General features: G+C 35.2%; 1 protein-coding gene across 1 annotated transcript in view; it reads left to right on the plus strand.

Annotated features, from left to right (window-relative positions):
• Window positions 1–23,924, plus strand: part of AIMP1 (aminoacyl tRNA synthetase complex interacting multifunctional protein 1) — a 40,398-nt gene extending 16,474 nt beyond the window's left edge. The window contains exons 3-7 of the mRNA XM_082653179.1: window positions 848–961; window positions 3,716–3,883; window positions 9,569–9,780; window positions 12,718–12,886; window positions 22,380–23,924. Of these exons, the coding sequence (XP_082509305.1) occupies window positions 848–961; window positions 3,716–3,883; window positions 9,569–9,780; window positions 12,718–12,886; window positions 22,380–22,546 (830 nt within the window). The 3' untranslated portion in view covers window positions 22,547–23,924. The remainder of the gene's footprint in view (window positions 1–847; window positions 962–3,715; window positions 3,884–9,568; window positions 9,781–12,717; window positions 12,887–22,379) is intronic.
• The last annotated feature ends 3,053 nt before the right edge of the window (window positions 23,925–26,977 follow it).

The following is a 26,977-nucleotide window of genomic DNA, read 5'->3' on the forward strand; positions in this document are numbered from 1 at the left end:
ATAATGAAAATGTTTAAGAATGTTTATATATAAAAAGTAATTAGGATCTAGGCTCAAATAATTAACAGGATTTTCACTTATACAAATGTACAATGGGCCGCTGCAAAATCCTGCAGAATGTAAGACGGTTCTTCATTTTACTGGAATATCTAGCATATTTCAGGACATCTGGCATCCCTGACCCCTGCCTAACAAATGCCAGTAATGACTCCCATTATTTGTGACAACAAAAAATACTCCCACAGATTTTCAAAATCCCACCTAGCGAGCAGTAGCAACCCCACCAAGAATCACTGTTTTTCTTTTATATTTTTGTATACCTTATTGCTGACCTCGAATATTATGTGTTGAGCAAATCTTTGAAGTTATTTCATTCATTAAATGTTTGACCAGCTTAACTTTTGAGACATTAGGAGTAAAAGATTATTCAGTTCCTTTTACAAGGTAATCACTAAAAAAGAAGAAATGAGAAATTTTTTTATTGTTTGGTATCATTATTAGATCTTAGACTTTTTTAAAAGTTTAATATGTCTAATAGTTGTCTCTCTTTCTTACAGTTAACCTGTTACTGACACTCTGAGCCAGGTTCATAAGAATGTTTATAAAAGCTAGGAAAATGATTGATAAACAAAACCTTTTATGTTGTTATTATTCCACAGATTTTTTCCCCGTTTTTCTCTCTCTTTTAAATATCATGTTATTTTAATAAATACTAAACTGATATAAAGAAACTGGCCAAACTTCTGGTTACTAGCTTTGTTTAAACTGGCTATGCTTTTTTTAAGTAGTATCCATAAGAAACCTTTTAGAAAACAGCTGTATCTTAACTGGTTGTTCTTGATCCCAGTTTTGCAGGCAACTTTGAGAGAAGAGAAGAAACTTCGAGTTGAAAATGCTAAATTGAAGAAAGAAATTGAAGAATTGAAACAAGAGCTAATTAAGGCAGAAATTCAAAATGGAGGTGATTAATTACAGAAATGATAGGTTGTTTTTATTCATAATAATAATTATTATATTGTTTATTAAGTTAGGTTTTATGCTTGGCTACTCACGCATTCATGCATTTATCCTCTTATACTGAAGAGAAAATACAGACTTAGAAAATGCAAATAAATGATCTTGCCTAAGATCATGCAAAAAGTGTCAAAGCTGGAGTTCAGAAAGCTGTACTTCTAATCTCTGTACTGTGATCATCACTATTCCCTATTAAACTTGATCATCACTATTCCCTTGATCATCATCAACTATGTCACTATATAGTTGTTGAAAATAAGCCATAATAATATTTAGTTAACATTTACTAAGTTTGGCTTTATGCCAGGCACTATGTGCCAAGTGCTTCGTATACATTGTATATTTTATCCTTAAAATTACATATATACAAATATCCTTGTTTTACACATTGAAGCTTAGAGATGTGTAGTCATTTGCCTGAAATCAAATACTTTTTTTTTTTTTTTTTTTTTGCGGTACGCGGGCTTCTCACTGTTGTGGCCTCTCCCGTTGCGGAGCACAGGCTCCGGACGCGCAGGCTCAGCGGCCATGGCTCATGGGCCCAGCCGCTCTGCAGCATGTGGGATCTTCCCAGACCAGGGCACGAACCTGTGTCCCCTGCATCGGCAGGCGGACTCTCAACCACTGCGCCACCAGGGAAGCCCTCAAATACTATTTTTAAGTTACCCAAGCCAGCATATAATTATCATTCCAACATTTATGTTGAAAAAAAAAATGAAAATTTTTATTGAATTATTTTAAAGGTTTCTAGATAAATTCACATTATTATAAAATGACATTAATAGTATGAATAGTTCTATTATAATTTCAAAGTACCACATGGAAAAACATTTGATTATATTGTAGAAAATCCTTCCTGGGTGAATTAAGGAGGCCCAGGTGTAGTGAAACCCTGTCTTACTACTCCCTTTTGACCTTTATTCTCTCACTAAGTTATTCTGAATGCTCTAGTATGCATTCTACCCTAGCTAAATAAAAGTAAGAGGAAAAAGCTAATAATGTATGCTTAAAACTATCAACTGGAGAGAATATTATTTTCACTTGAAAATAATTGATGTTTTCCAAGATTAGGAGATTTGGAATACATGTGCAGAATTAAATAAACCGGTAAAATATTAGCAGTGTAAAACTGCTTTTCATTTCTCCCAGTTCTAGAAGATCTCCCTGTAAACATTAAACTTTTAAGCTGTGATCTTAATAAAACGCTGAAACAAACAGTTTGAATTAAAGTACTGAATTCTGTCTTGTTGAAACATAAAATAGGGGTAGATGGAGCTTCATATTACTAAAAGAAGCCTTGAAAGAACTTAAAAATACCTCTGAAAAGTGGTTTGAATATTGGCTGGAATATAAGCCACATCAAAATCCCTCACAAGATTATATTCTTCCATGTTCACTAGGCAGTGAGTATGTTTTTAACATTGCTGGAGCAATTTTCTTTACTTCTTTAAAATGTTTTTTGAAACAGAATTATGGGCAAATAATGCTGCTATCTCTCCATTACTTCTGATGATTGTTACTAAAACATCTTTTCAGTTGATTGTTCAACTTAAGAGAAAACCTGAGTGAAAAACATGCCATCTTGCCAAACCATGAGGGGGTGTAATCTCTGGAGATAGACAACCTGGGTATAAATTCTTACTTCCCTTACTCACTATGTGTGTGATGGGCCAGTTTCTTAACTTCTGTATGGCTCGGCTTGATCATCTGTAAACGTGGATATGAATAAAACTTATTGCTTAGGGTATTTATGAGAATTACAAGAGTTAATTCAGATAAAGCATTTTGAAAAGTGTCTGGGACATAGTAAGTTTATAATAAATACTAGCTTACATTGTTGCCATCTAAAATTTTCTCAGTTTAATCATTAGTGATTGAAGGAGAATAATGCATTTATTCTTTTATGGTTAAAATAAACTTAATTTCTTGGTAGCCTTTCTACAGTCTCAGATAGTAGAGACTTGATAATCATACACACTGAATTTCCTTTTTAAGAAGAGTTCATGTTCTACCATATGACCCAGCAGTTCCACTCCTAGTTATATATCCAAAAAACCGAAAACACTAATTCAAAAAGATACATGCACCCCAGTGTTCATAGCAGCATTGTTTACGATTGCCAAGATATGGAAGCAACTTACATGTCCATCAACAGATGAATGGATAAAGAAGATGTAGTATATACATACAAACACAGTGGAGTACTGCTCAGCCATAAAAAAGCATGAAATTTTGCCATTTGCAGCAACATGTGTGGACTCAGAGGGTATTATGCTGAGTGAAATAAGTCAGACAGAAAAAGGCAAATACTGTATCACTTATAGGAGGAATCTAAAAATTATAACAACCTAGTGAATATAATAAAAAAGAAGCTGACGCAGATTTAGAAAACAAACCAGTGGTTACCACTCAGGAGAGGGGAAGGGGGAGGGGCAATATAGGAGTTGGGGATTAAGAGGTACAAACTATTGTTTGTACAAGGATATATTGTACATTATGGGGAATATAGGCAATATTTTATAATAACTATAAATGGAGTATAACGTTTAATAATTGTGAATCACTATATTGTACACCTGTAACATAATATTGTACAACTATATGTCAATTAAAAAAAATAAAGAGTTCATATTTGTTATTCACAGTTTTCCATTTGTTTGTTGTTTAATATAAACGACATTATTTTCATTTTCTCTCTCAGTAAAACAGATACCATTCCCATCTGGTATTCCACTGCAAGCTGATTCTGCGGTTTCTGAAAATGTGATACAGTCTATACCAATAACAGCCATATCTTCTGGTGCCAAAGAGCAGATAAAAGGAGGAGGAGGAGAAGAAGAAAAGATGAAAGAGAAAATTGAAAAGAAAGGTATTTTTGAACAGTTGAAGTTATTTGGCACTTGACTCGTTTATCACATGTCAGCATTTTTGATAATAATGGTGTCAAGAAGAAAGTTCAGACTTTTATGAACTAAAGTTAGGAACAATAGGATAATGGAACCTGGGCTCTAAAGGATGACAGGATAAGAGTGTGGCATTTGAGGTAGAGGGACCAGCATAACTAAAAAAAAGGAGAGATTAAGTATAGAGGCCCATGTGTAGTTTGGTATGACTGAATTTAGGTGTATATATAGGGGATAGTTTCAGAGAAATCACAGGTAGAAAGTTAGCTTAGAACCAGTTGTGAAGATACGAAAGGGATATTCCAGTCAAACCAGAATTTCTGAACTAGCATGGGGGTGTTGAAGTTTTAGGAACCCATTAAGATCTGAAGTGCAAAGTATATCACAGTCCACTTAGGCAACTAGAGTAGAAATCTTAGAGTCAAGCTTAACTTGTCCCTGTCCCTCAATTTCATATTTAATTGGCTACCAAAACCTATACAAGCATACCTCAGAGATATTGCAGGTTCAGTTCCAGGCCACTGCAATAAAGCAAATATCACAGGAAAGCAAGTCACAAGAATTTTTTGGTTTCCTAGTACATATGAAAGTTATGTTTATACTATACTGTAGTCTGTTAAATGTTCAGTAGCAGTGTGTCTAAAAAAAATAGTGTATATAACTTAATTAAAAATACTTTATTGCTAACACATGCTAACCATCATCTGAACCTTCAGCAAGTCATCATCTTTTTGCTTGGGGAGAGTCTTTTCTCAACTGCTGCTAACTGATCAGACTCATGATTTCTGAAGGGTGGGGGCCTGTGGCAGTTTCTTAAAATAAGACAACAGTGAAGTTTGCTGTACTGATTGAATCTTTCTCTCACAAACTATTTCTCTGTAGCACACATGCTGTTTGATAGCATTTTACCCACAGTAGAATTTCTTTCCAAATTGGAGTCAGTCTTCTCAAACCTTGCCATTGCTTTATCAACTAAGTTTATGTAATATTCTAAATCCTTTGTTATCCTCAACAGTCTTCCCAGCATCTTCACCAGGAGTTGATTTCATATCAAGAAACCACTTTCTTTTCTCATCCATTAGAAGCAACTCCTTATCCATTAAAATTTTATCATGAGATTGCAGCAATTTAGTCACATCTTCAAGCTCCACTTCTAATTCTCTTGCTATTTCCACCACATCTGCAGTTCCTTCCTCCACTGAAATCTTGAACCCCACAAGTTATATATGAGGATTAGAATCAGCTTCTTCCAGACTCCTGTTACTGTTGATATTTGACCTCTTTCCATGAATCACAAATATTCTTAATGGCATCTAGAATGCTGAGTCCTTTCCAGAAGGTTTTCAATTTAGTTTGCTTAAATCCATCAGAGGAATCACTATGTATGGCAGCTATAGCTTTAAAAAATATATTTCTTAAAGAATAAGACTTGCAAGTCAAACTTCTTGATCCATGGGCTATGGGCTATCCATATAGCATGGATGTTGTGTTAACAGGTGTGAAAACAACCTTAATCTCATTGTACATCTTTATGAGAGCTCTTGGGTGACCAGGTGCATTGTCAGTGAGCAGTAACATCTTGCAAGGAATCATTCTTGTGAGCTGAAAGTCACAACAGTGGGCTTAAAATATTTTGTAAACCATGTTGTAAACAGACACACTGTCATCCAGGCTTTGTTGTTCCATTTATAGAGCACAAACAGAATAGATTTAGCATCATTCTTAAAGGCCCTAGGATTTTCAGAATGGTAAGTGAGCATTGGCTTCAACTTCAAGTCACCAGCTACACTGGCCCCTAACAAGGGAGTCAACTTGTCCTTTGAAGCCAGGCATTGACTTCTCCTCTCTTGCTGTGAAAGTCCTAGATGGCATCTTCCTACAAATAGAAGGCTGTTTCATCTGCATTGAAAATTTGTTGTCTAGTGTGGCCACTTCATTAATTATCTTAGCTAGATCTTCTGGATAACTTGCTGTAGCTTCTACATCAGCACTTGCTGCTTCACCTTGAATTTTTATGTTATGGAGATAACTTCTCTCCTTAAAGCTGATGAACTAAGCACTGCTAGCTTTAAACTTTTCTTTTTGCAGATTTCTCATCTCTCTCAGCCTTTACAGAATTGAAGAGAGGGCTTTGCTCTGGGTTAGGCTTTGGCTTAAGGGAATGTTATGGCTGGTGTGCTCTTCTATCCAGGCCACTAAAACTTCTCCATATTAACAATAAGGCTGTTTTGCTTTCTTGTCATTCATGTCTTCACTGGAGTAGCACTTTTAGTTTTCTTCAACTTCTTTGCATTCACAACTTGGCTGTTTGGCAGAAGAGATCCAGCTTTGGGCCTATCTTGGGTTTTGACATGCCTTCCTCACTAAGCTTACTCATTTCTAGCTTTTGAACGTGAAGAATGTGTGACTATTCCTTTCACTTGTACACTTAGAGACCATTGTAGGGTAATTAATTGGCTTAATTTCAATATTGTGTTTCAGGGAGTAGGGAGGCCCGAGGAGAGGGAGAGAGACGGGTTGGCTTGTTGGTGGACAGTCAGAACACACACAACATTTATTAAGTTCAGCATTTTATATGGACATGGCTTGTGGTACCCCCAAACAATTACAGTAGTGACATCAAAGATCACAGCCACAGATCACCATAACAAATATAGTAATAAGGAAAAAGTTTGAAATACTGTGAGGATTACCAAAATGTGACACAAAGACACGAAGTGAGCAAATACTGTTGAAAGAATGGGGCCAAGAGACGCTTGATGCAGGGTTGCCACAAACCTTCAATTTGTAAATAATGTAGTATCTGCAAAGTGCAGTAAAGGGAAGCACAATAAAATCAGGTATGCCTGTAATTCCTACCACCACAACGTATCTGGAGCGCAGCTCTGTTCCTCCGTTTTGTTAGGTGCTACCAGGTGGTTCAGGTTCTCATGATCTCATCTAAATTAATGTTCAAGCCTCATTTTTTCTAGTCTGTCCTTCCATTGCTGCTAAAGCTATTTTTCTAATCATAAATCTGACTCCTTTTTTTATTTAACTTTCCTTTATTCCTTTCTGGACTTCATTTCCCCAGGTATGTCTAAAAATGTGCTTTTATAATTCATTATACATGCCTCTCATAGTATTTAAACTTAGTTAAAATTTTTTTGGAAAATATAAAATGGCTCAGGGATCTGTGAGCTAACCTAAGCCATTTTAGCACTTCTGAGTTCTTTTAGTAAGCATCAATAGCCTCTGTTAGAAGTAGTTAGTGGCTGTACATCCTCTCCTACATAACTTCACCACTAGGTGGTATGGTTACAAAGAAAGCAGTTCAGACTAATTCTTTCACTTTATGAATTTTATTAAGTAGGCACAGAACAGTCATGCAGCCTGTTCTTATAAGTTTGGTGAAGTCCATCCTCAAAGAGGATGCGTTACAGTGGCTGCAGGGTCAGCCAACCTTCTAGTCAAATGAGACAACAAAGTCTTCCTTTGGAGGAGGAGGGAGCACACAAAACCAAATGGAGATCTAGGTCTAGAATGCCTCTGTTCAATAGAACTTCCTGTTCTGTATAGCTGCATTATCCAACACAGTAGACAATAACCACATGCAGCTATTTGAAATGTGTCTAGTATGACTAAAGAACTGAATTTTTAATTATTTTAAATTTAAATGTTAATAGCTCTGTAGGGTTGGCAACTACTATATTGGACAGTGCTGGATTAGAAGGCTGTTCCATTGGTGTTTGGCTGCTAAGATTGCCAGATTCCAAAATTCTGCTCACACAAGGGTTGTGGCACCCATACAGTCTTTCTATACTGCCACTTATAAGCATCACTCATTTGTTAATGAAACATTTCTAAAATCCCTTAAGATGACTAACAAAGTTCTTGGTATAGATTTTGATATTTGCAATCACCTCTGGAATGTGGATTCCTGATAAAGGTATTTCAAATGCCTAGAGAGTAAAGTTTAAAAATGTATATGAAAATAGCTATATTATGCTGTTATAGTAGTATGTATGTAGTATTTTAAAATAAATGTATAGTTTATCACTCAAAGATAACTACTATTAAGATTTTTGTAGTAATTTTATATATATATTTCTATATCATTTGGGCTTTTACTCTTTAAAAAAATCTTTGCTAATATGTTACATGGAAAATAGTATTTTTTAAAAATTTGCTAATGAAAGTAAAAATTGTCCATTATTTTAAACTAGCTCTACCTTCTTTTTTATAGACTATCTTTGTGTAAATTGTGAATGCTTTTTACACAAAATCATCTATTCCTACTCCAGGCAGAATTATTCTTCTCTGTGCTTCTATATTTCTTTGTGTATGTAATATTTATCACATGTTCACTGTATACATCTGTCTTTCTTAAAAGAGATTTTTAGTGCTTAGCTAGCATGTGCCACTCATCTTACTTTTTTCAGTGCCGTAGATCTGAGTAAATATTTGTTCAAAGATAAAACAAAGAAATAGTTAAGAAACAATGTTTTCGGGCTTCCCTGGTGGCGCAGTGGTTGAGAGTCCGCCTGCCAATGCAGGGGACATGGGTTTGTGACCCGGTCCAGGAAGATCCCACATGCCGCAGAGCGGCTGGGCCCGTGAGCCATGGCCGCTGAGCCTGCGCGTCCGGAGCCTGTGCTCCGCAACGGGAAAGGCCACAACAGTGAGAGGCCCGTACTACAAAAAACAAACAAACAAAAAACAAACAAAACAATGTTTCAAGCCATAATAACTTATCTCTTAAGATTGGGAGGTAAATAAGTTTTTGTTTTGTTTTACATTTTTTTTCTGCCAGAGAGGCTAAATGTAAACTTTAGGAATATGAACTCTATACAGGTTGCATTTTGACTCAATGGCTAAAGTAATCTTATGCTAATAAGAGTTATATTATCAGCATATAAATAAAAGTAGAATTTTATAAACATAATCAGAATAAAATGTGACTCTCTAGAGTCACAGTAAATCTTAAATCTTAAAGGATTTTCTACACTTCTGTTTCAGGGAAAGGCAAATTTTCTCTTTAAAAGGTTATTTGCTGGCCATAAAGTCTCTGTTACAACTACTACACTCTGCCGTAGTACCAAAGTATCCATAGACAACATGTAAATTAATGAACATGATTTTGTTCTAATAAAACTTTTTGACAGGTAGTGGGCTGGATTTGCCCTTGAGCTATAGATTACCAACATCTACTCTGTGTCTTTAACTAGAGATATAGACAGTTAATTCAACAGAGAAATTGCTTAAAAAGGGTTCAAATATTGTGACATGAGTAATTCTTTCCTTTGTTATTTAAATGAAGATAGGAGATAAACACTCTTTTTTTTTTTTTCTTTTAAGCTCAACAGCATCAATGCTATAGAGATTTTCATAGTGTTTTTTTTGTTTGTTTGGTTTTTTGGTTTTTTTTTTTTCGGTACACGGGCCTCTCACTGTTGTGGCCTCTCCCATTGCGGAGCACAGGCTCCAGACGCGCAGGCTTAGTGGCCATGGCTCACGGGCCCAGCTGCTCCCCAGCATGTGGGATCTTCCCAGACTGGGGCACGAACCCGTGTCCCCTCATCGGCAGGCGGACTCTCAACCACTGCATCACGAGGGAAGCCCTCATAGTGTATTTTTACTTCTGATGTTTATCCATTTATAAATATTTTTAGGAGAGAAAAAGGAGAAAAAACAACAACCAGCAGGAGGAAGTGCTGACTCTAAGCCTATTGATGTATCCCGTCTGGATCTTCGAATTGGTTGTATCATCACTGCCAGAAAACACCCTGATGCAGATTCTTTGTATGTAGAAGAGGTAGATGTTGGAGAAACAGCCTTAAGAACAGTTGTCAGTGGCCTGGTGAATCATGTTCCTCTTGAACAGGTAATCTGTATAGCTAAAATTATTTCTACATATACATTTCACCTTCATTCCCTCTTTCTTAATGTTTTTTCATTTAATTTTTGTATCATACTGCACAACATGAGCTGGTATTGATTAATTCAGTTGATTGGTTTGAATGTAATGAATTCCACCAAAAAGTGCATAAAACTAGCAAAAACTTGCAAAACATCTGTAAATTACGATCAAATTCAGGAACATAGAAAGAAGAAATGATATGGTTTTTTTTTCTCAATTTTTAAAAATGTTTTTAGTTTGGTATTTAACAACATTGTTCCATCATGGAATTTTATTCCTTGATTTTTAAAATCATTGTTATATAATTCAGAAAGTACCAATCTAAAATTAAGAAAGCAAGTTTTATTTCTTTATAACTCAAGAAATATTTTCATACCTGAAGACGAAAGAGGAGAGGGGATCATGAAGATTGAACTTGCAATTTTTAATGGTATTCCTTTATTCATTAAAAATTTGATGTTTTGGGGCTTCCCTGGTGGCACAGTGGTTGAGAGTCCGCCTGCCGATGCAGGGGACACGGGTTCATGCCCCAGTCTGGGAAGATCCCACATGCTGCGGAGCGGCTGGGCCCGTGAGCCATGGCCGCTGAGCCTGCGTGTCTGGAGCCTGTGCTCCGCAACAGGAGAGGCCACAACAGTGAGAGGCCTGCGTACCGCAAAAAGAAATTGATGTTTTGTATTTTATTATTTAGATATTTAAATGTATCTATATTTCCAATGACCATGGAACGAATCAAAGACAGTAATAGTTTTCAATTTGCTCTTTCTAGACATCTTCTGTAGTAATTTGCATCATTTACCTATCTCCTCTGCCCCATAGGGCTTGAGATATTGCAAAGACCATAGACTTCAACATTAAAATAGTTCTGCCTCTCAGTCCTTTGCCAACTTTGTTGCTTATTGGCTTTGTGAACTTGCATAAATTCCTACATTTATTCATTCCTATTTCTAGATGCTAATATTTATTGAGCACCTATACTGTGCCAGGAACTATTCTAGGCAAGTGAATTAAAATAGAAAGATAGATAGATAGATAGATAGATAGATAGATAGATAGATAGATAGATAGATAGATAGATAGATTTGCTTAAAAAAACAAAAAGCCCTGCCTTTGTGAAACTTATATCCCTATGAGGGAGTCAGAAAATCATAATATATAGTGTGTTAAATGGTGATAAATATCAGGAGAAAAATGAAGTAGGGAAAGAATCTAGGAAGTATTGAGACTAGGAAGATGTTGTCATTTATATAAAGTGGCCATGGAAGACCAAAGAAAGTGATATTTAAGTAAAGGTCTAAGAAAATGAAGAAAGCAAGTCATTCTGTCTGGTGGGAGAGCATTTTCAGGCAGCCCTGAGTCAGAAGTATTCCTGGGATGTTCAAAGAACAGCAGGAGGCCAGTGTCACTGTAGCAGACTAAATAAGGGGAAATGTCATGGGAGATGAAATCAGAGATGAAGATGCCAAATGATATAGGGTATTAGAGATCATTGTAAAAACGTGGGCTTTTATTCTGAGTGAGATGAAAGCCATTGGAGGATTTTTGAGCTAAGGGGTAATATGCTCTGTGTCACATATTAGTAGTATCATCCGGTTGCTTTGTGGAGGGGAGAAAGATGGAATTAAGGAGATCAGTGAAGAAATTTCTCTTATCTGTGAAAAAAAGATAGACTTGGCACATGTGTGTGCTTTTTCTTTTTAACATCCGTTTTGTATAGGACCAGGGCTCCTTTATAACTACTTATGAAGTTAGGTTCATAAGGAGCCCTGGAGAAAAGAACCAACTGATCTTGAGCCAGCTCAAATTGGAAAAACTCCTCCTCCTTGGGGCTTCAACGTTTTTGTTCTCATAAGTTACAGACTTTTTCTTCTCTTCCAGAAGCTATCATTCACAGCCATAAGCAAAGCTATTTATGTACACATCTGTATCTAACCCAACAAGTCAGTACTAGTAAGCAGTCTATAAAGTAATAGCACTTAGCTCCCCAAAACTGCATACCAAATTTTGTGCATTTGTTTATTTTTCTAAGGTGAAGGTCCACAGCTCTCATCTGATTCTTAACAGATTGCATCTAGCTAACCCTGTTGTTTTTCTTATACATATTTGCTATAACTTTTCTTTTGAAGTTCCCATATATGTGGCATTTTACAGTTATTTGTTTGAAGACAATAAGAATTCATGAAGACCTCCAAAATGGGGGCCTTTTAAATTTGAGCCTTAGGCTAATTTTTTTTAATCATAGAATTTGGTAGTAAATTTGAAGTTTACAGAAATTTTTATGTACTTCTTTAACAAATTATAGAAATAGCCATAATTGTTCATTGTAGTGTGCACAATGCTTGAATTGTTAAATGATCAGTATTTTTTAACTTAGGAAATGAACCTTGCATAGTATTGGAAATGATCAAACATATAGGAGAAAAAATGTGCATTTATTTTAGTGCTAATGATAAGCTAAATACTTATTTACATGTTGTGATTTAATCCTTGTGACAAGTCTTTAATATCATTTCCCTCCTTTTGTGAGGAAACAGGGAGATCAACTTTATACAGCCTCATTGCTAGTACATGGCAGATTAAATTCAAAACCAAATCTGTTTCGCTCAGCCATTTCTTTATTTATATTTAAGTGAAATATTATTGCCTCTGCTGTTTGATCTCTAATGCCTATTATTGCCTCTGCTGTTTGATCTCTAATGCATTGTCAATTTGTAGAATTTTTTTTCATGTTGATATAAGACTTCTTAACAACATAAAAGATTTTGGACACAGATAAGGATAAAAACAGCCACAAAAATAGGACATTTGATATTTAGCATATTAGGTGTACCTTAATGTATTCTAGATAAGATTATTCTAAATCTCTAGACATCTTTAATCACCAATTTATATTTCACACAGATGCAAAATCGGATGGTGATTTTACTTTGTAACCTGAAACCTGCAAAGATGAGGGGAGTAGTATCTCAGGCAATGGTGATGTGTGCTAGTTCACCAGACAAAGTTGAAATCTTGGCACCTCCTAATGGGTCTGTTCCTGGAGACAGAATTACCTTTGATGCTTTCCCTGGTAAGTATTTGTTAGTCATTATTTAAAATAGTTTGGGAATCATTGTTCTCAAAGCTATGCTTGGAATGTTTAAATTTAAAGTCAATCCTGTAAATGACTTGTAAGACTTTACATTAGATGATCATTATTAGTGATATTATTGAGTTTATTGAGATCGACTCAAGATGGCACAACTGTCTAACTATTCCGTTCCCATGAACACTCAAATTTCATAAAACACCAGAGAGATTTTACCCTAAGTGAAATACTAATTTTGATACCTCCATAGCAGAAGTGTCATAAGAATAGAGAACCAGTTAATGTGCTACAAAATCATTTAAGCTGTAGATTATCTCAGAATGCAACACAGAAAGATGAAGAGATGAAGAGGGAGGGGGAAATGCATAATTCTCCAAGTCGGTCTAGTAATATACTTGCATATGCTTTTACTAGACTTGAGGATTTAGAGGAAAACTCTAAGTAGAAATTCATATTTATTTTAATAATCTAAGAGGAAAGTTCATTTCATATTGATACTTTTCTGTAGTAAAATGCTCCTGAGATGGATGAAACTTCATAATGCATGAGAACATTTCTTCAAATAGGTCTTTGAAGCAGTAAAGAAAGGATGCTTGGCAGATGTAGAATAAATATTTCTTTCATAAAAGTTGAAGACCTCATAAGAGGAAAAACAGTTAGAAATTAAAAGACTGTATTTACAGAGGATGTTCATTTGCCTAGAGTAAGGAAAAGCAGAAGTAAATTAGGATAACAAGTAGAATTAGGTTTAAAAGTCAAAATTTATTTGGAGATGTATTTATGAAAACAAATGAGTTTTAATGGAATAGCAAGGCTGATAGGATTATTAGGCCTGTTTTTTTAATCCTATGTTAACTGTGTTTGATGATATATTAAGACACGAAGAATTTTAACATTGGAATGATAAGATTTTTAAAAATGGATGAAAGCATGGGTAATTCCCATGAAACTCAGCTCCCAACTCCTAATAAAAAGTATACTAATCTAAAAAACATGGGGTTGTTTAACAAGTATGTGTGACTTTGAATCCATGTGTATGTCTTGAACCTTGGTAGATTGAAGATCATGATGGTCTGTGCTCTGAGAACTTTTTTTGGTAAAGCAGGTTTTGGGAAAATCCCAGTCTCAGTCATTTCTCAAAGCAGCATAATAGCTTTTGGTTCTAGGAGCACACGATCACCACTCTACTTACCAGGGTATCAGAACACTTCGTCAAACCTCATGCTTTTGGGTAGGCCGTCATGTGTATACCTGACAAACCTGAAATTCTATTTCACCAAATTGGAATGGAATGAAAATAGAAGCAAACTTTTTCTTTTAAGATTCAGCACACATTGAAGAAAAAAAACAAAAATCTTGGTTTACCCTTTCAGATTAAAATTTGCCTTCCTTTTTATTTAAATATTTAAGATGAATACATTTTACGTTTTATTTTTTGATATAAATTGTAGAGTCAGATGTTTAGAACTGGAAGAAATCATCTACTTTAACCCACTATTTTACAAATTTGGAAACTGAGACCCAATAATACTTAAGTTACTTGCTTAAGGTTATACAGAGTTTGTAGAAGGATCAAACAGTAGATGTGCCTGAATCTCTAATACTGTCAGCATTTTTGTTGATTGTTGCTTGCTGTGAATTCATATGGGCTATTTCATTAGAAAAGACTTATAGTTCTTTTATTTCTATGAGAGCTTTCATTCCCTTATCTTATAGAATTAACAGGTAAATATTTCAGCACTTGAATCAGTTTAGAGTTAACAGATATTTCAGCACTTGAATCAGTTATTATCTGGATGTTACTGTTAACGTATATTGAAATTTTTTTTTTTAAGTTACTCAGTGATTTAGCATTAGAGATGCTAATAGCCCAGTGTGGATTTCTTGCTTTTACTATATTTTTGAATCTTCCAATCTGTTTGGCTGTTTGTGTGTTTATGTTTACATCATTCCAAAGTCTGATATTTCTTTCATATTCATAGTTTCTCCTTGTGCCTTACCACATGAATATGTAGCTAACATATAAAAAAATTTGTAAAGTGAAAGGGAAAAACCTAACATTAAAGTAGCCTATGAGGTTGTTTGAATTATTCTCTTATAACTTATAAAATGCTTAACCAAGCTGAACAGCATCGAATAATTGATAAACTTGGGGACATGAGGTCTGTTAGTACTTATCCTACTTATGCTTCCACATAGCTTACTGCTTCTGTAGCAGTAAATCTAAAAGGAAATAACAGTTAATACTATGTATGCAACAGAGCATTAGTCTTATTTTTTGTTTGTTTGTTTTCCTTTTCCCAGAGAGAGCCATGATTTATCAGTACTGTATTTTTCAGCGTATGTTCTACATTTTAAAGCTTAAGGTGTCTGCTGGTACATTTTGATGTTCACTTGATGTGCTCAGTGTCTAGAGATTTACCTTTTATGTTATGTATATTAAGTGTGGTATAGAAATTGCAACTGGGGCTCAAACCTTTGAATTGCTATTTGGCTTTGAATAACTATTTTCTCCAACTACAAAACCATCACTTCCATAGAGTTTAGAAGATGCCAAATAATATTTTTATAACAATGGCTAAAAACTCTCCCCGCTACTTTTTAAAATCTTAAATGTGTGAAGCCATAAATTTTAGTATTTAAATATGGTAACTGGTCCCTAAAGCATCAAGCAACTGAAAACAATATTACGAGATAAAGGCATTGATATCTTTTTTTTTTTTTTAAGAATGCACTGGTTTTGGTCTAATAATAAATGAGAATTTGCATTCAGACTTCTAACTTCTAAGATCATGCTTATTTCTGTTGATATTGAGTCTTATTAGTAAATATGAGTTTATGGTTAATCTCAAAGCATGTATGATATGTGAAGGTCTTTAGCTTATGGACCCACTTATTCTTTAAAAATAAATTGGGTTTTTTTTGGTATTGAGTGATTTGAGTTTTTTATATATTTTGGATATCAGCCCCTTATCAGTAAGTTTGCAAACGTCTCTCATTCAGTTGGTTGCCTTTTTGTTTTGTTGATGGTTTACTTTGCTGTGCAAAAACTTTTTAGTTTGATGTAGTCCCATTTGTTTGTCTTTGCTTTTGTTGCCCTTGCCTGAGGACAGACATTCAAAAAACTATTGCTAAGACTGACCTCAAAGAGTTTACTGCCTGTGTTTTCTTCTAGGTGTTTTATGGTTTCAGGACTTACATTTAAGTCTTTAATCCATTTTGAGTTTATTATTGTATATAGTGTAAGAAAGTGGTCAAGTTTGATTCTTTTACATGTAGCTGTCCAGTTTTCCCAACACCATTTATAGAAGAGACTGTCTCTTCCCCATTGTATATTCTTGCCTCTTTTGTTATAGATTAATTGATGCTATGAGTGTCAGTTTATTTCTGGGCTCTCAATTCTTTTCTATTCATCTACGTGTCTGTTTTTGTGGCAGTACCATCCTGTTTTGATTACTACAGCTTTGTAATGTAGTTTCAAGTTCGGTGTATTTTCAGGTGTGACCCCTCCTTGTTCTTTCTCAAAATAGCTTTGGCTATTCGAGGTCTTTTGTGTTTCCATACACATTTTAGGATTATTTGTTCTACTTCTATGAAAAATGCTGCAGGTATTTTGACAGAGATTGCATTGAATCCATAGATTGCTTAGGGTAGTATGGACCTTTTAGCAACATTGATTCTTCCAATCCGTGAGCACAGTATAACTTTCCATTTATTTGTGTCATCTTCAGTTTCTTTCCTCAGTGACAAAGAGTTTTCAGAGTCAGGTGTTTCTACTCCTTGGTTAAATTTAGTCCTAGATATTTTATTCTTTTTGATGCAGTTGTAAATGGGGCAAGGATGTAGAGAAAAGGGAACCTTTCTACACTGTTGGTGGGAATGTAAATTGTTGCAGCCACTATGGAAAACAGTATGGAGGTTCCTCAAAAAACTAAAGGTGGAATTGCCATATGGTCCAGAAATTTCACTTCTGGTTATTTATCTGAAAAAAATAAAAACACTAACTTGGAAAACACCCCTGTGTTCATTGTAGCAGTATTTACAATAGCCAAGATATGGAAGCAGCCCAAGTGTCCATCGATAAATAAATGGATAAAGAAGATGTGGTGTCTGTGTGTGGTGTGAGTGTGTGCGCACGTGCGCGTATGCCCGCACACACATACACAATGGAATATTACTCAACCATTAAAAAGAATGAAATCTTTGTGGACTTTTAGGGTATTATGCTTATTAGTGAAATAAGTCAGAGAAAGACAAATACCATATGATTTCAATTATATGTGGAATCTGAAACCACAGCAAACAAAACAAAACAGAGATTCATAGATACAGAGAACAAACTGATAGCTGCTAGAGGGGAGGAGGGTGGGGGGATGGATGAAATAGGTGAAGGAGATTAAGAGGTACAAACTTCCGGCTATAAAATAAGTAAGTCATGGGGATGTAATGTATACATAGGGAGTACAGTCAATAATATTGTAACAACTTTGTATGGTGACGGACAGTAAATGATCTTATTGCAGTGGTCATTTCATAATGTATAAAAATATGTAATCACTGTGTTGTACACCTGAAACTAATATACTTTTTTTAAATTAAAAAAAAAGCCTGTCTATATTTGATTCTCTTCCTTAAAACCTATTTCAATCAGGCTTCTCTCTCCACTGTTCCACCAGAATTGCTCTGGTCAAGATCACCAATTTACTCCCTGTAGCTAAATCCATGGCTAGTTAGTTCTCAGTCCTTTTCTTAATTAACTTTAACTTGGCTTCTGACACCACACTTGCATGGTGGTCCTCATGCTTCATTGGCTGCTCTGCTTACCTCCTTTGCTGATTTCTTCCTCACCTCCCTGACCTCTTAATTGGAGTACCTTCAGACCTTGATCCTTGACCTCTTTCTTCTCTTTTTCCATGCTTGGCCTCTTTTTCTTTCCATGTTCATTCCTTTGGCTATTTTATTCAGTCACTTGTCCAGCTATCTACGAGATTTCTTCACTAACATGTCCCAGGGGAGAAGAATGTATATACCAGTCTTCTCCCTAGATTTCCCTTTTCCATACATCTTCTTCAGAAAATCCTAGTGGCTGTACCTTCTGAACATATCTAGAGTGATTCTCATCATCTCTACCTCTACCACTTTGGTCCTGACACCAACATCTCTTATCCGGGTAACTGCAAAAGTTTTCTAACTGATCACTTTGCTTTTGCCCTTGCCCTTCTTCCGTCTGTTTTCAGTTATAGCCTACAGAGTGATGTAGGTTAGATATGTTAGTCCTCTGCAAAAAACTATTAAAAAGCTTTCCATTTGACCCAGAATACAGATACAGGTCCTTACAATGGCCTCTCATTACTTCATTAACCTCATGTACTTCAGCTCCTCCTCAATCACCCTAGTTGAGCCACTGGTTCTTTCTCCAGGTAGCTATACGGCTTGGTCCCTCATCTTATTCATATCTTTCAAATGTCTCCTTACTTGTTTTATTTTTCTCCATAACACTTATCATCAGATATACTGTACATTATATTATCTGCCCACATGGAAATGTAAGCATCATGAAATCAAGATTTTTGTTGTTGTTATTATTCACTACTATATTCCTAGCATCCAGAAAAATGTCAGGCATAGAGTAGGAGGTCAGTAAGTTGGTTAATGAATAAATAGAAAGAAACATACTAGTAAAACATGTTTTAAAGAACTCCCAAAACTTTCCAGTATTTGAAGAACAGACCTGAGGATCCATCTTCATTATTTCCAAGATCATTCCTATCAAATCAACAAACCACTTTTCTCTGTTGATTAGCTCTGTAAAATTAATTGACCCCTATTTGCAAAGTTATACTTTAGTCTTTGCATCACAAAAGGTGATAGTTACAATTATTATAGTTCAAAAACTCAATTAATGAAACAAAATAATTAAGTTGGTGCTAAGCTTTTCATGGTCCTGACAGATATCCCGGAAGCTGATGATTCTGGAATTTATGTTTATAGCTTTTTGTAGTTTTTAAATGCTGAGATGGTAGTCACAGCTTTTTACATCTGTACAGACTCCTTTCTGAACTAGTTCATGTTGCCTATGTGTTTTGTTTAGATTGAGTTATCTTAAAGTAATCTCTGAATGATTAGTTCTTTTACAATACGTGTAACCATTTCCACATGGTGATTATTGGCATGTGTTTAGCAATTACAGAGACTCTACAGTTTTCAGCTTTAAGAACTTTTATTGATCTCATCACTTTGTTTGGATAGCCATGCCAAAAAAAGAAAGGGGGGGGGAAATTAGGAAAATAAGATTTAGAAGAAGGATATAACACAGAGGAATGATGAAAGGCTTCTCTGGAAATAGAGTTCATTTTTTAAAATTGTTTAAGATATTAGGTATGCTTTTTTGTGGGAGGTGATTTAAACTTTCCTTTTAAACTTGCTTTATACCTTACCAAATAGTGTATTATTGAGAAACATGAATAAACTACAAGGTTAACACTCCATCCAAGACTTTTCAGCTCTGATTTATATTCAGTGATCATAATTTGGCAAGTTTTAATTACAGTCTCAAAATTTTAGTTGTCTGAATCATTATTTCGTTTACTGACTCGTTAAAGTCTTACAGCCACATTTGGAATGTTCAGGTATTGAGCCTGATGTGTTAAAAGCAACAATCAAGAGTTGAAGATTCTTCTCATAGTTTCTAGTTCATTTTTAGTTAAAATCTTTATCCCTTGAAAATTATTACAGTCTTATGTAAGAAGTTTAAAACCTTCAGATCTTGTTCTGCAAGTGCTGGGTGACCTAGGAACCTTTCTGAGCCTCAGCTTTTTCATCTGTCAGAAAGGCTTTTTTTTTTTTTTTTTTTGCGGTACGCGGGCCTCTGTTGTGGCCTCTCCCGTTGCGGAGCGCAGGCTCCGGACGCGCAGGCTCAGCGGCCATGGCTCACGGGCCTAGCCGCTCTGCAGCATGTGGGATCTTCCCGGACCGGGGCACGAACCTGTGTCCCCGCATCGGCAGGCGGACTCTCAACCACTGCGCCACCAGGGAAGCCCAAGAAAAGCTTTTTAATGGTATGTATTTCTTGTGAGTTTTGTGAGGTTTATCTTTTGAAACACTTAGCTACCTGCCTGGTGTTTTAAGCTCTTAGCTATTACTTTTGTGCCTCTATTTCCTCATCTGTAAAGCGGGGGTAATTAATAGTATTTATTTAGTATACTGAGAGGATTAAATGAGTAAATATATGTAAAGCACATAGTGCAGTGACTGGCACATAGTGAGCACTATGTAAGTGTAGTGTTATGTATTATAATGATGATTATTTTCTATACGTATCAGTGACTTCCTAGATCTGACAAGCTTAAGTTTGTGCTGCACCACAGCTTGTTGTACTTGGGGCTTATGTCTGCATTCAGCAAAAATTTACCCACACAATCTATGGTCTTGATAAGAAGCTTTTACACAAACCTGAGACAATCTGCTTCTTGAATTCATTATCAGTTTGGGAATATCTTTTTTGGGGTTCAAGGTGAGGGGATCCAGAGTTAGTACTCAGGCCCCCCTGAACAGTGTGTCTGGTCTCAGCTTTTACAGAATTCTGGAATGCCCACTTCCCCACATGATCTGTGTATAAACAAAGTACGATTATGCTCTTAGACTAACCAATGGTTTGGTGAAAAATAAACCAGAAATTTTATAGATACTTTATATATTGGAATTTTTTCTGTTCTGTATATTAGTTTCTCTGTTGTCCAATCAAATAATCAGATGCTCTTAAAGGAGTAAGAAAAATCCTTATCTTTTATACTAGACAGTCTCTTCACTTTTAGTTTCACTGCCTGTTCTTCTACTGTAGATACATTATTCAATTAGCTATTCTGTCATCTCTGAAAAGCTACATATCAGAGGACAGTTTTCTATATTTTTGCCAGTTTCAGGGAGCTAATTAGTTGCTGAAGACCTAATAAAAAGATCTAGAAAGTTATATTTCTATTATTACTTAGTTATACTTAAGCAGTATTTTTGTTGTTTCCTCCAGGGAAATCATTTTCCGTTTGAAACTAACACTTAAGGGATTTGTTACTTCTCTTCATTGTTTCTTAAACTGATTCTTCATTTCAAAAGTTATTGAACATCTTCAGCTACTAAAATCATGTTACATTCAACTTTACTCTCTTCTTCCTCATCATCCATTAAATAGAGGGATCGCTTGGTATATTGGTAGTTTTTAAGCCTAGACCAGATACCTTCTACAATGTGTTTGTCTCTTCTTGATTGTGAACTTTATAGTGTGAGTTACGGTAAAGAGAGGGGATAGGATATTATCCACGTGTAAAAGTGTTGTTTGTTTCTTTTCAGAGGATAATTTATTAGGAGGCAAGGTGCTGTACTAACAGAGTAAGGGTTTTGGTGTCAAATCTCACTCTTCTTGTTGCTTGTGTGACTTTGAGCAGCTTATCTTCTCTGAGCCCCAGTTTCTTTATATTTAAAACTAGAGTCAGTGTGTTTCTGTGAATTGCATGCAGCAACATATATTCCTGGTGGTTAGAAAATGCTAGTCCTGTCTCCTTCTTCTTCCTTTCTCTTTCCTTCTCACCAAGTGGAATGGGCAGCAGATGAAACCCAGAGTAGTTATTATATTTAGCTAGATAACCCCAACATTTAAGCCATTCTCCAGTATTGTAAGAAATCTTTAAGTACTATAGCAGCGATCTAGTCATTTATTTTTTATGTTGAAACAAATAGTAAAGCATAAGCTGCTTCTGCCATGTGTAAAATTATAACACATCAAATTATGCTCTCATCTGTTCAAAATCTTTCTTTATATGTAATGATAAAATGAATATCTTGTATTTTCATTCTAATCATTTGTATTTTCATTCTAATCATTTCATTCTAATCTAATTAGAATGAATCATTCCAATTCATTGAGCTATATTACCTGGAAAACTGTTTATTGTAAGAGTAAAAAATAATATCTTTAACATTTGTAAGGAAATGATAAAATATTTTACCAATCAAGAATATAAATTGCCGACATCGTAAAAATAAAATAAGTGTTAAAAGTAAATGTTTGGGGGCTTCCCTGGTGGCACAGTGGTTGAGAATCTGCCTGCTAATGCAAGGGACACGGGTTCGAGCCCTGGTCTAGGAGGATCCCACATGCCGCGGAGCAACTAGGCCCGTGAGCCACAACTACTGAGCCTGCGTGTCTGGAGCCTGTGCTCCGCAACAAGAGAGGCCGCGATAGTGAGAGGCCCGCGCACCGCAATGAAGAGTGGCCCCCACTTGCCACAACTAGAGAAAGCCCTCGCACAGAAACGAAGACCCAACACAGCAAAAATAAATAAATAAATTTTTTTAAAAAAGTAAACGTTTAAATCCTGATCCGATCTAAAGATCAGAAATTGTATCCAAGACAATTCACTAGAAATCTCTATGGACAGTTTATTAATATGTTAGCTATGTATTTTTTTTCCTCCCCCAACAGGAGAGCCTGACAAGGAGCTGAATCCTAAGAAGAAGATTTGGGAGCAGATCCAGCCTGATCTTTACACTAATGATGAGTGTGTGGCTACATACAAAGGAGCTCGCTTTGAGGTGAAAGGGAAGGGAGTCTGTAGGGCTCAAACTATGGCCAACAGTGGAATAAAATAAAATAAAACACTTCAGTTACTGAAATACATTAGAGAAAACTTAACAATAAAAAGAAATATATTTGTCACTTGTACCTAAAATATAACTGGCTCGTTTTTGTGTTATTTCTCTTCTAGACTTGAGTAGTCTTTTACCTGGCATATATTGTTTTCAGTTAATTAGAGAAACACTACATTTTTACCTATGGTTTTTGATCCTTTATGATACAGGGAGGAACTTGCCTGTGTTTCATGATGATTTATTTTTTAGTGAGGATGTTGGCTAGCACATTGCTTTTTCTTTATACATTTAGGTAACTTGAACTAGATTAACATTTAGTTTCTTTGTAGGCACATGTTGCATGCAATTTGAAACCCTTGTATTTTTAGTATCTGTATTATAAACGCCCTCTCCTCTTTAAAAAGAAAAGTTAGAATTTTTGTCAGGCTTATTAACTAATCTATATTGTAATAGTATTGAAAATGACCAACTGTTGATTCTAGAGAGCCGAACAATGTGAAAGCTAGGAGACATGGCATTTGAAAATTATTGCTGTTGCTTGCCAAAGTAACCCCGACTTACATACTTAAGGTGACTTTTTTAAAAGACTGAAACTTCCAACTCTGTAGTGAACTTATTCTTTCCAATTTAACAAAATAATTAGTAATAAATTTTGACTAATTCTAAAGAATAAACACATTGCAAAGTGTTACCAATGTAGTTCCCAATAAATTGACTGTAAACACAGTCCACTTTTTTATTCCAGGTGACTTCAAAGATTCTTTGGATACCTAATAAAAGATTATTTATAGCTTTTATCTTTAGAAGAGCATTTAAGATTGATATCTTTTATTTTTTCATGTACTATCATACTGTCAATATATTAAAAGAAATTGTAGCCAAAAATTTAACATACATATGTATAAAGTTGTCAAATGCGTATTTTCACTCATCTTACAGATATTGTAGGAACAATGAAAATTAACTTAGGCACTATGAGCTTCAGATTCACCAGCCTTGAGATGATGACTGAGATACCAAAAAAGAAATGCATCTATGGAGGTAGGAATATCTATTCTAAAAGAAAAATGACACATACCAATGTTCTAGCACTGTTGCTGTTTATAGCCTACAATAAGAAGGAGAGGCAAAACAAAAAATTTTAAAACAACCCTACATGCTAAGTTATAAAAAGTATCATTTATTTAAGTCCGTGGAGTTCTCTGGTAGGCCAAGATGTGGTATCATCATAGAAATTTTATCTGCTTTATGAAAAACTGAATATTAACAGAGCATCATTAATATCTATCTGTTGATAACTAAACACAAATGACTTTCCAAAGTTTTGTACTTGAGATATGTTATTCTTTCGGGAATAAAGACTTTTTGTGAGTCTGTATTTTCTGATTTTGCCCAATTATATTACATTTCTATAAATAATTCTAATATAATTTAAAGAATGTTTCAACTATTTAGATAGTTGAACTATTTATTCCCAGTTTTTCAAGTTACATAAAAGCATTACTCAATCAAGTTATCCACTTAGCCCCATTCAGTCGTTATTTTTACAGAAAACTTAATTCTGTTTTACTTGTATTGCTGGGTTGAGAGAACTGTTACAGAATCAACAAAAAATGATGACATTGTTAGTGAACTGGACATAATCCTGACTTCTGACTGGTATTCAGCCCGTTAAGAATTTCAACAGTAGGAGATGGTGTTAGGTCACAGACTAAACAGCTAGTGCCTCTTGACATCTATTTATGTATTGCGAAGTAAACCAGAAAAAAAAGCTGACCTTCCCCCAAGATAATTTCTTGTGCAGTGTTGACCCACTATCTTATAGTGACTATTGGTAGTACTAACTTTTCTTATATATAGAAATTCCATGTGTATTATTCTTATGAGATGAATCATTTTCAGGACATGTTAATTTTAATATATAATTGGAAATTTTTTTTGCCTTCTATGAAGAACATGAAGTATTCTACGAGTACAAGAATATTAACTGCCCACCAAACAGATAATTTGTTGTTGCTTTTTAAAAAATATGTAAATTCTCATTTGCACTATTTACAAAATATTCAGAGTAACTCACTGAAGTTTAATGAGCACGTCAGCAAGACGGAGGGTGTGTATAGGGCCTCAGAGAATGTTAGTTTAATGAGGTTCCAAAATCTGGGTCTTTGCAGGTCCAAAAACCTGCATTTGTACATGACTATTGTAGATGCTAAGTAGTCTGTAGAGCTTAGTAGTATTGGTTTTGAATCCAGGTTACCTAGTTTTGATTCCATCTGTACAACTTAAATGCCTGTGTGATCTTGGGCAACTGTTTAGCCTCCATATACTTTACTTTCCTCATCTGTAAGATGGATATAATAATAGTACTTACCTCATTGAGTTGTGAGGGTGTATATTATGTTACACATAATAGAGGTATACAATGTTAATATCAGTTTATGATAAGAATGTTCCTTTCCTGAAACTAGTGATCCTATCTCTCTGTCCCCTTTCATGGTATCACATTTCCTGACAAGTTGAATTTTTGTTCAGAAGATTACTTGGTATATATGAAATGAACTGAGTTTCTTAAGGAATATTTCACACAGACCCTGTCTTTCAACAGACCTGACCCGCTATACCAGATGTAGTATCTCTCCCCTCGCTAGAGATGTTTTTTACTGAAACTTTCTCTTCCCTCCCTGCACTCCCACTGAAATCCATGTTTTAGATATTTAGATGCTAGTCAGTCCTGTTCATTGATGCCCTTTCACTGGTTTAATATTATTGATAAAGTTTCAAATAGTATTGCAATTTTCTTAGACTAGAAAGACAATACTTCTAACTATTGTGTGTTAATGTAACAAATAAAAGCAATTGTATTTTTAAGTTCTTGGCAGGTGGAGGATCACCTCACTATTGCCTATGACAAGGACATTAAAGGGGCATGAGTATACTTACTCAATTTTCTAGGAAAATTATATGTTGTACCTTTAAAAATATAAAAATATCAGACACAGACCTACTAGAGAATGGACATGAAGATATGGGGAGGGGGAAGGGTAAGCTGTGACAAAGTGAGAGAGTGGCATGGACATATATACACTACCACACGTAAAACAGATAGCTATTGGGAAGCAGCCACATAGCATAGGGAGATCAGCTCGGTGCTTTATGGCCACCTAGAGGGGTGGGATAGGGAGGGTGGGAGGGAGGGAGACACGAGGGAAGAGATATGGGAACATACGTATATGTGTAACTGATTCACTTTGTTATAAAGCAGAAACTAACACACCATTGTAAAGCAATTATACTCCAATAAAGATGTTAAAAAATATATATATATAAAAATATCAAAGAGTACAGTGTTAGCTTTGTACTTTGGCTACATAAATTGTGACACAGTCCTGGTTCTAAGTGCTGTGCAATGGTGTGTAGACTAAAACTTTATCGCCAAGATACAAAATAAAATCTAGTGAAGCAAATTAATGTAACACACCTAAAAATAATGTTGCAAATTGCTGTCTTGTGGAGAGAGCTTTGCCTTCCAAGTGAGGGGGATATATTAATAATATCTGTCTCATGTCATGGATTTTATTGTAGAATTATTAGTAAGATATTTAATGCTTTATAGCTAGCTAAGTAGTTTCAACACATCTTGTCAATTTAACTCCCTAGAGGTAAGCCAGCTATTTTACCCCAAAGAATCAACAGGAAATTTACATAAATGCTGGTGCTAAGGTATAACTAGCTGAAACCTAGATTTTACTAATATTCTGCTTTTCTCTGTTACAGTATGCTTTCTCAGATAGTCATGTGGTTTCTTTTATTTGAATGAGAAGTTTAACTTCTCTTTTGTCTAAACTGTAGGGAAAGATAATAAGTTAAAAAAACCTAAACTTCAGTAGTTCATGTAGGAGATTAAGGCAGCTCCTTTAGTGGAGTATTTAAGCGATTTTAAAGGGAGAGGAGGTCATTAAACCCTCCTTTGGAGTGGTTACAAAGAGAATTTATCAAGTTTTTTTCTTTTTGCTGAGGAAATTCTTAGGAAGAATCACTTGGCAAAACTAGGCTGCCGCTGCTGGCAGCTGTTGCCTTTCTAAAGAACCATGTATGTGCCTTGATTCTTTGAGTACACTCTTGTCGAGGGCACTGATCCTGTAATGACAGTCTATCCCAGAAGTCTACTTATGAAGGATGTCACTAAGTTCTAGATAGGTAAATAGATGGATAGATAGGTAGAAAAAGTTTGTGTTTAAACCAGGAACACCTCTATAGTTGTACACATTTGCAGTGCTTTTTCGGTGACAACCCAAAGTTTTACAATAATAATGAAAAGAAAGATAGTTGCTAATGGCTAATATACCTCTGTACAAAACTGGATCTTCTTCAGATACCAACTTTTTGGAATGGAAAAGAGTTAGTAATTTATATATACATTGTTGCTCATCG

This window comes from Grampus griseus (assembly GCF_964374135.1).
Source record: "Grampus griseus genome assembly, chromosome: 4".
Lineage (NCBI taxonomy): Eukaryota > Metazoa > Chordata > Mammalia > Artiodactyla > Delphinidae > Grampus > Grampus griseus.